General features: G+C 51.8%; 1 protein-coding gene across 1 annotated transcript; it reads left to right on the forward strand.

The window, feature by feature from the left end:
* Positions 1 to 8: 8 nt before the first annotated feature.
* On the forward strand, positions 9 to 4745 carry ZNF408 (zinc finger protein 408). The gene is made up of 5 exons (XM_036258797.1): positions 9 to 347; positions 657 to 934; positions 1654 to 1715; positions 1941 to 2200; positions 3177 to 4745. The coding sequence occupies exons 1-5, from the start codon at positions 299 to 301 to the stop codon at positions 4691 to 4693; spliced, it is 2166 nt and encodes a 721-aa protein (XP_036114690.1). The 5' UTR covers positions 9 to 298; the 3' UTR covers positions 4694 to 4745.
* Positions 4746 to 9567: the final 4822 nt, after the last annotated feature.

Genomic DNA, 9567 nt, shown 5'->3' on the forward strand with positions numbered 1-9567 from the left:
GCCTGGGATGAGGACCGCGTAACCGTCCGACTCGTCTCTCCCTGGAGGAGGCAGCGGGAACTATTGGTTCCTCTCCCTGATACTCGAGACCCTGGTGGACCCCCGGAATCCTAAACTCGTATGGTGCTCTGGCAGAGTTTTGCTTCACCACTACTGCTCAACTCCCGGTCCTGGGCACTGAGGAAGTCTGGCTCTTACGGTTCTTCCCGGAGAGTAAACTCGGCGGTCCATGACTGTTTCCGGGAGGAGCTGAGAAGGCTACGTTCATTTCCGGCGGAGGGAGGCTTTCCCACCCGCGATGGAGGAGGCGGAGGAGCTGCTCTGGGAGGGGGAGCGACTGCAGTTCGGTGAGTGACCTGCGATGTCGCCGACCCTCGGCCCTGGTGGCCTAGATACACCCGACGTTCTCTGGTCAACAACTCTCTGACCCCGCTCCTTTTCCTCCCGAGCCCCGGAGCCTCTTCTGTGCCCTCAGAGTCTCTGGGGGCTTCTTCAGAGCCCTGGAACCCCCTCAAAATTCTCAGGGGCTTCCTTGGAGCCCTTATCGATCCCTCATACGTACTCCTGAGGCCAGCCTGGATGTGTGGTTTCCACCCCCACCTCCTGCCCCGTGACCTCTCGGGCCACCCCCTCATTGCCGTCCTGTCACCCTGCAGCCCCCCATCCGCGCCTGGACCCGGGCTCAGGATGGAGCTCTTCTGGAGAAGACTGTGCCCAGGGCCTCAAAGTCCTCCCGCCGCGGTCGAGCCGAGCTGCCCATGCCCTGAAGAGCCTCCCCCGGGGCTTAGCCCTTGGCCCCTCGCTCGCGGAGGAACCGCGCCTGGGGGTCTGGTGCGTCGGGAAGCCGCTGCAGCCGGGACTGCGCTGGGGGCCGCTGGAAGAGGAGCCTGTCTCCCAGCAGAAGGGCGAGGGGGTGAAACCACGGCAGGAGAAGGTATTGAGGGATAGGGTGTCTAATCTTTGCCATTGAAAACTGGGAAGCGAATCAGACAGCTTTGGGACAGCTCTCCAGTTTGATAGAAGCAGGGCATTTCAGAAGATAGGAGATGGTTTTGTATTTCTCTCCAGAACTGTCTCATCCCTTCACCTGCAGTAGTTAAGGAATTGAGAGGCTAAAAAGTTGTTATTGGCTAGTGTCACTATTGATCAAAGTCAAGAACAAAGGTTTTGGAATTAAAGAGCCATGGGACTGTATCCTAGCTTTTGTACTTAAGCTGGTTAGATAACATGTCTCGTTTAACTTATGTAAAACAAAGGAATGGCTGTTTCCTTTACTTTAATTCTCCAAGATTATTTGGAGCAATAGATGAAATAATATGGGTAAAGGGTTTTGTTGCATAAAAGGTACTAAAAAATAGTTGATGTTTCTCTTACTACTTTTTCTGTTTGGTACTCACTGGAAGGCAGTAATGTGTTCAGTTTCATAATTCTCCACACCCTGGGAGGGAGGCGAGGGGACAGTTTTTTTGGTCTTTACTGAATGAAAAACTAGATAACACAGTCTAGTATAGGCAGAATCAGAGACCATTAACCTTCCAGGGGCTTCATCTTAGGTCTGTCTCAGGAGAGGTTACATCTGTTTTGTTTTTGTTTTGACCCCAACTCTGGCCCCCTCAGACACATGGGAGAAGGACTTTTATTGGTTTATTTCAGGATGTGTCACTAGGCCCATGGGGAGACGTGTGTGCTTGTGAGCAGAGTTCAGGCTGGACCAGGTAAGTTACAGGAGAGTGTGTAATCAAGTTGCTCCTTTGAGGCTTTCTGAGTGGCATGGGATGGAACTGGAAGCCGACTGTAATGCCCCACCCAGTGATCATCTTTTGCAGTGAATGTTCCAAAGACATGGGGCCCTTTAGGCCTCAGGCTGACCAAGAGCTGGGGCGTTCAGGGAGGGCCGCTTGAAGAGGGTCTCTTGATCTAGCTCTTGCTCTGCTTTGCAGTTTGGTGCAGCGGGGCAGGCTCGAGGATGAGGGGAACGTGGCCCCGGTGTGGATCAGCAAGAGGCTTCACCTGCAGGTGTACCGGGTCGTGCTGCCAGGCTTTGAGCTGCTATTGTGGCCCCAGTCTCCCTCTGAGGGCCTCCCCGCCACCCAGCCCAGGCTAGAAGAAGAGGCAGCCATGGCTGTGGTGACAGAAATGGAGTCTGCTGTGCAACAGGAATTGGCCTCTCCTGGGGAGGATGCAGGAGAACCTTGTACAGGTATGTGTCAAATAAATGCTGACTTCCCAGATTATCACCAAACAACCTATTGATTAAACCAAGCAGAACTTATGGCTTAAGAAGGTAAGGTAGAACACTACAGAGTCTTAGTAGCTTTTCTGAGGAGGGAGGGAAGAACCTGGATATTTATTGAAATTTTGAAGTCTGGTATAAGGTGGATCTTTCAGTGTGGTATAGGGGCAGGACTTGATTTGGATTTGCTAAGAGGCATGCCATAATCCTAGCTTAGGATTTATGGGCACAGAAAGGCTAGAATTATCAGGCAAGAGGTTCAGAGTCCTATGGTGTAAACTGTCATTTGATGCTTTCTATTGAAGAGTGATGAGTCTTTTCCTTACGATGAACAACATATGTAACTTCCTGAATAATTTTCCAGGAATAGGTGGGTCATGTTGAAGACAGCAAGCTTTGTATAGGTTTCCAATTTAGTACGTTTTTTCTTTCTGGGGTGGGGATTGGTTCCTTTATTTATTTATTTTTTAATTATTTTTATTTATTTTTGTTACAGTTGTTTTTCCTTTTTCCCCATTGATACCCTCCTCCTAACCCTAACCCCACCCCATCCCCAGCTTTGTTGTCTATGTCCATTGGTTATGCATAGGTTCCTTTACTTTTAAATGAGTTAAGATGAGGACAGGTGGTGGTCTCAATTTACCCTAAGTGCATGTCTCCAGAGGGAGAACAAGGGGACTCTGGGATGGCCTTACTGTAGGGATTGTCCAGATGTCTGGGGTAGTGTGGCTTCCGGGAGTGCTTCCCCCGGTGGCACCTGAGACTGGATAGGAAGACACATGGAGTGTGTGGCCCGTGCTCCAGGGAAAAGATTGATGCCATTGCTCCCTCTGAAGTCCAGGGCTGAATAGGAGAAGACACATTCCTATAATTTGCTGGTGACACCACTGTCACCACTTGCTACATTCTTTACTGACACCAGCACTCTACTCTTTGTTCACAGATCCTGGTAACCAGTCACCCCCCAGCATCCAGGCAGAGGTGATGGTGAGCTCTGGACTTAAACCCCAAACCCAGGACCCACTTTGCAAGGAAAGCCAATCACTTGGTCCATTATCTCAGGATGGCAGCATGGACCCGCCCCAGACACAGATGCCAGCTGAACCTCAGAGCAGTTCCACTACCCAGCGGGGCCTAGAGAGCACTGAGGCCACTTCCTCATCTTCTGCCAGCGGCACCCAGCTGCATGCTCACCTGGTCAAGAAGTTACGGAGCCCCAGTGATCAGTGCCCACCCAGAGCAAAGACCTCGGAGCCCAAGGCCCAGCAGGATGGAGAGCGGCACCCCAGCTTCTCTGCACACTTGCGGAGCCCTCCTGTCCTGGCAGGAAGCTCCCTGAAACAGGGACGACGGTACCGGTGTGGGGAGTGTGGCAAGGCGTTCCTGCAGCTGTGCCACTTAAAGAAGCATGCATTTGTGCACACGGGCCACAAGCCCTTCCTTTGCACTGAGTGTGGCAAGAGCTATAGCTCAGAGGAGAGCTTCAAAGCCCACATGCTGGGCCACCGCGGAGTGAGGCCCTTTCCCTGTCCACAATGTGACAAGGCCTATGGCACCCGACGGGACCTCAAAGAACACCAGGTAGTACATTCAGGTGCCCGACCCTTTACTTGTGACCAGTGTGGCAAGGCCTTCGCCCGCCGGCCTTCCCTGCGACTACATCGCAAGACCCACCAGGTGCCAGCTGCCCCTGCCCCATGCCCATGCCCCATATGTGGGCGGCCCCTCGCCAACCAGGGCTCCCTGCGGAACCACATGCGGCTCCACACGGGGGAAAAGCCCTTCCTGTGCCCACACTGTGGCCGGGCGTTTCGCCAGCGGGGCAACCTGCGAGGGCACCTGCGGCTGCACACAGGGGAGCGCCCTTATCGCTGCCCACACTGCGCCGACGCCTTCCCCCAGCTGCCTGAACTGAGGCGCCATCTCATCTCCCACACCGGGGAGGCCCACTTGTGCCCCGTGTGTGGGAAGGCCCTTCGAGACCCACATACACTGCGTGCTCATGAGCGCCTGCACTCAGGGGAGAGGCCCTTCCCATGTCCCCAGTGTGGCCGTGCCTACACACTGGCTACCAAGCTGAGACGCCACCTCAAATCCCACCTAGCCGACAAACCCTACCGCTGCCCCACCTGTGGCATGGGCTACACCCTCCCCCAAAGTCTCAAGCGACACCAGCTTAGTCACCAGCCGGGGGCATCCTCCAGCCCACCCTGTTTGCCTCCTGCTGTTTCTGAGCCCACGATGGTCTTACTGCAGACTGAGCCAGAATTGCTGAACATATGCAATGAACAGGACGTCTCTCCAGCCCCGGACGTCTTCGAGGTCACCATTTCTGAGAGCCAGGATAAGTGCTTTGTGGTGCCCGAGGAGCCGGGCCCTGCCCCCAGCCTGGTGCTCATCCATAAGGACATGAGCTTTAGCACCTGGGCAGAAGTGGTGGAGGTGGAGACGGGCACCTGACACCCTCCCCTTTCCCTAGCAGAGCTCTATATAAAGGCTGTGTTTTCTGGGTGCTGGGTGTCTGGATCTTCTTACTCTTTGGGTTGCCTGCTAGAGACTAGAGTATTGGGAGAAGCAGGTCAAGGACTTCCCTTCCTGCTTGTAGACAAACAAGTTGTTTCCCAGTACTTGAAGGTAAACCTCTTAAGATCTTTGTATCCACTTCCAGCAGAGCTTGTTCCGATTCTCCCTGGGAACTCCACAAGGTGCTTATTCTTTAAGCATTTCAGAAGTGACCCGCGCAGTGAGGTAGTCAGGTAGCTGGCAGCCTGCCGCTGCCCTGCTGGGTGCTTCGTGCTGGGATCGTCACTCCCATTGTACTGCCCGAGAGACGGACTCTTCTATTTGGTACCAGACTGAGTGATTTAAGGGTTAAAAGGTCAGAGACTGAGCTTAGCTCACAGCTCACAAGTCTCTGCAATTCAGGCCATAGGTTATTTGAGCAGCTTTTGTTACCAGCTGAGGGCTGTGAAGTTGTTTTTCTTCTGTGCAGAAGGACACCAGACTCATTGGAGATGTCTAGGAAGGGCCTGATCTGTATCCTCTGTGTCCCTGGCTCACAGGCAGCCCTGGTGAGGGAAGGAGTGGGAATTAACGGGTGTTTTGTATCTACTGTGGGCTTGGACTGCCTTAGGTGCTGGGGACACAGCTGTGAGCAAGACCGTCAGATGCAGTGCCCCTTTACAGAGCTCATGGTCCCCCGCGGGCAGGAAGCACTGGTAAGAGTTCAGAGAGGAGCATCACACCGTGCTGTGGATGTGTTTCATGGGACGGTTTAACTTGGCGCATCACGGGACACAGCCCCAAGGAATAATAGTGATAGTAAACCCCCAACCCCGACTGTGGGCCAGTCCTTTATGTGAATTAACACATAATCCTCATAGCAACCCTGTAAGGTAGCTGGTTGTATTATTTCACAGATGAGGAAACTGAGGAGCAAAGATTTTTTACTGGCAGAGCTAAGATTCAAACCCAGATTAGTAGTCTAGCACTGGAGTGAGGCTCTTAACCTCTGTACTCTGTGTTCCTCATTTCAGCTGCATCTTCATGGAGTAGGTACAAGAGGTGCGTGGGGCTCTATGGGGGGAAAAGCCCTGTGATAGGAATCTGAGCAAAGGGAATGAGAGGAGAGGGGCGGAGCCAGGTCACACAGGCCTTGCTTCTGGAGTTTGGACTTTATTCTCAAGACATCTAGGAATTCCTTGAAGGGTTTTGAGTGAGGGAATGACATGATCAGACTTGTGTGTGAAGAGACCACTGGAGAAGATCGGCGGGCAAGGTGCAGTTGGGATACTTCCTAGGCTGCTGAAGTGGCTGGAATGGGGTGGTCAGAGTGGAAAAGCAGAGGAGTGGAGTCATTCATCCAACACATTTCCTGAGCACTTCCTGTAAGTTGTTAGCGATCCAGCAGTAATAACAGTCTCTGCTCTTATATAGTTACATTCTAGTGTGGAAAGACAGTAAACACATGTCAGACTGGTAAATGCAGTGAAGACAGGAAATGCAGAGGAGAGTAAAATGGGGAGTGTGGTTCTGCAAAGGGTGGTCAGGATAGGCCTCCAGCAATGTGGTACAATCAGAGCCCCGTACCGTGGAAGGGAGTGAGCCAGGTTGATGTCTGTGGAAGGAGCGGGAGGACGAGCGCTGTGGGCCATGGTAAGGGCCGGGTGGGTACGTTCTCTGGGAAGTAGAAGTGGCAGGATTCAAAGACTTGAGTTGGAGAGAGATCTGACTACTGCTTTCTGGCTTAGCAAGTTAGGTAGCACCAGGGTGAGAGTAGGACAGTTAGGATTTTGGTCTGCGGTGGGTTGGTGCATGGGAGACACTTGCAACAAGGTGGTCGTTGACGCTGTGGGAGTGGGGAGAGTGAGCAGAGAGGAGGAGGCTCACCCTCCATGTTCACCGAGGGGAGGAAGGCTCCTCAGGGGAGAGGAAATCAGTGTTCAACAAAACAACAACCTGCAGACTGTGTGTCACAGAAGCTGAGGGAAGAACGTCTGAATAAGGAAGAAGTGGCAACAATGTCCCTTGCTGTTGAAAGGGTTGAAATTGGTGGCAGTCACTGGTGAGCTGAGAGCAGCTGGAAGCCAGATTGGATTGCTGTGGGGAGTGGGAGGCAAGAGAAGCTGGAGAACATGGATTCTTAGGTCCTTCTGTCCCGCAAAATCGGTGTTGTGGTTCTTGTTTCACAGATGAGGACTCAGTTTCAGAACTGCTAAGTGACTGGCCAAGCTCGTACAGTGTTGGGGAGGAAGAATTTTTCCTCTACCCTCCTAGGTTCTTCTGGCTGGTCTAATAAATTAAATCAATGTGAGAGGTTAACAAGAGGAAATAACCAAATTTAATTACACAGGTATGTACAGGAACCCCACATAAAGGGAGAGTCTGAGATAGAAAGGAAAAATGAGGTACATATGGCACCCTGAACCAAGAAATGAGGTCATTCGTCCTGAGGCTTCAGAGGGGCTGAAGGTCATTCACAGGATGATAAGAATAGATGTTCAGTAATTAAAAGTTTGCCCTGTCCTATAGATAGGCCATAAAAAGTATTTCTGGTTATAACTATGGACAAGGCCTCAGGTTTAAATCCTTTAAGGGACAGTTAAAAGTTTATTTTAAGCTCACAGGGTCTCAATTACCTTCAGCTCAAAAAAAAAAAAAAAAAAAATCCACATGCTGAAGGGATACATCTTGGGTAGGCCTGTTCTGAGCCCCTTCATCAGTGAACGGCAGAGCCAGAACTGAAATGTGGCGTGTTCTCCAGCTTCCCAGCCCTTGTTTACAATGTCAGAAGCAGCCCCATGTCTCCCACTTTGCCCCTGGCATTAACCCAGCCAGCCACCCAATCTGAAGAAGTTCTTGGCAAAGCATAACTGAAATTTTCCAAGGAGAGGGAGGACAGCAGGAAATTGTGATCCGTGGAGAGAAAAACCACACCATCCAAAGCCTGAAAAACAATTGCTGATATTTTTAATCATCCAACCCCGTTTCTTGGAGCCTGTATGAGGCTTGATAGGTCTAATCTTTTTTTCCAGCTCTTGTGTCAGGCAGGGCCATGTTGACTTGGGTGATCACTCGGAAGTATATGCCCAGTGTGAGGTATCCCGGGGATGGACCCATTGCTCGAGACAGAACCGTGTGGCGAAGCAGGGATGTGAGTTGCTGGGGAGGCCTGTTGACATTCCACAACCATCCTCAGGCCAACGCTGGATGCTTGCACCCCCTTGCGACATCCCCCACACAGGGGAGAACCTTTCTCTCAGTTCAAGCTGTCCCTGGTGGTGCAGGGTGGGGTCAGATCAAAGCCAACAAATTTGAAGACACTGGGCCCTGGCTGGGTAACTCAGTTGGTTAGAGCGTCAACCCAATAAGCCACGGTTGCAGGTTTGATCCCAGATCAGGGCGCCTACGAGAATCAACCAATGAATGTATAAGTAGAACAACAAACTGATGTTTCTTTCTCTCCCTTCCTCTCTCTAAAAATAAAAATGAAAAAAATCAAATTTGAAAGCACCTGGTTTGGGAGACTCTGCTCTGCCAACACTCATAAGTAAAGTGAGAATAGGCCCCAGAGAGCATGGCTCAAGCCCTTGTTACAGATGAGAAAACGGAGGCTCAGAGGGAAGTCACCGCCAAGGCGTGAGACAGTGGGCAGCAGACCCAGGACAGGGCCCGTCTTCCGACTCCTGATTGAGTGCTCTTCCAGCTAAAATAAAAAGCAGTGACTGTTCTTGGAAAGATGGGTCACTGGAATACATGTGCATATTTCTTAGAGAGAGAAACATTGATCGGCTGCCTTCCGCATGTTCCCTGACCAGGGATCAAACCTGCTACCCTGGAATGTGCCCCGACCAGAAATCGAACTGGCAACCCTTCTGCGCACAGGACGGCACTCAAACAACTGAGCCATTCCATCCGGGCAATGTTCCTTTAATTAAGAAAATATTTTCCTCCTGATTGCAAAATAATTTCTGTTCATCACACACTGTCAGAAGTTTCTTGTTCCCTCCGTGTACCAGGCCCCTCCCTGTGATCTTCCCAGACAGTACATGACCGCAGTTCACACCCTGAGTGGCCAGGCCTGAAGGAGGGCAAGGCGAGAACCTGTGCTCCCTGTGTTTCTGCTCTTTGTCCCTCTGTCCTAATTAGACCCAGGACTAATATTTACCTTGCATTCTACAAACAGGAAATGGAGGAGGGGCTGCGTAGAGCCACCAGGTGCCCTAGTCTGGCCCCGGGCAGGCAGGCAGGAGGAGAGGGGGGGGCCCTGCCTCAGGGACCTGGGGATTTGGGTTGGCCCCTAGTCTCAGCCAGGCAACAGGTTCTGGGAGATGAAACAGAGCAGAGGCCCAAGACGCCCTGGCCCTACCTCCCAGGCAGCCACTATACACAAAGACACCTCTACAGCTCCCCAGATGGGCAGGAGGGGAAATTGGACCCTGTATCAGTGGCTGAGAGACTGGGGCAAATGTTGGCCATTCCTGCCCCCAGTGCATCCTGGGGCAAGGTGGGTAGCACTCATCTAACCACACCCTGTCTCTCATAGCTGTGTATTGTGGTTACACAAACCTCATTGGTTTACATTCATGTATCTACTGATTATTAAATGCTTACTATATTTCATGGGATTTATGTTCATAATCTTTACTCCTCACATCAAAGTATTATTCCCATTGTACAGATGAGGAAACCAAGGCACACATCACCACGTGTTAGGATTGGAAGGAGCCTCAGGAAGACCTGTGACCCTACTATCCCAAGTTGGCTCATGTCTCAGGAAGGAGGGGCTACACTGGTCTTTCCTTTGTGACTTCCCCCCAGACCATCCATCCCTG

Source organism: Molossus molossus, unplaced genomic scaffold (assembly GCF_014108415.1).
Source record: "Molossus molossus isolate mMolMol1 unplaced genomic scaffold, mMolMol1.p scaffold_m16_p_13, whole genome shotgun sequence".
Classification (NCBI taxonomy): domain Eukaryota; kingdom Metazoa; phylum Chordata; class Mammalia; order Chiroptera; family Molossidae; genus Molossus; species Molossus molossus.

Coding starts and splice junctions, on each gene's coding strand:
- ZNF408 (XM_036258797.1), top strand. CDS start 299: ATGGAGGAGGCGGAGGAGCTGCTCTGGGAGGGGGAGCGACTGCAGTTC. Junction 348..656: donor GGGGGAGCGACTGCAGTTCG/GTGAGTGACCTG, acceptor GTCACCCTGCAG/CCCCCCATCCGCGCCTGGAC. Junction 1,716..1,940: donor CAGAGTTCAGGCTGGACCAG/GTAAGTTACAGG, acceptor TCTGCTTTGCAG/TTTGGTGCAGCGGGGCAGGC.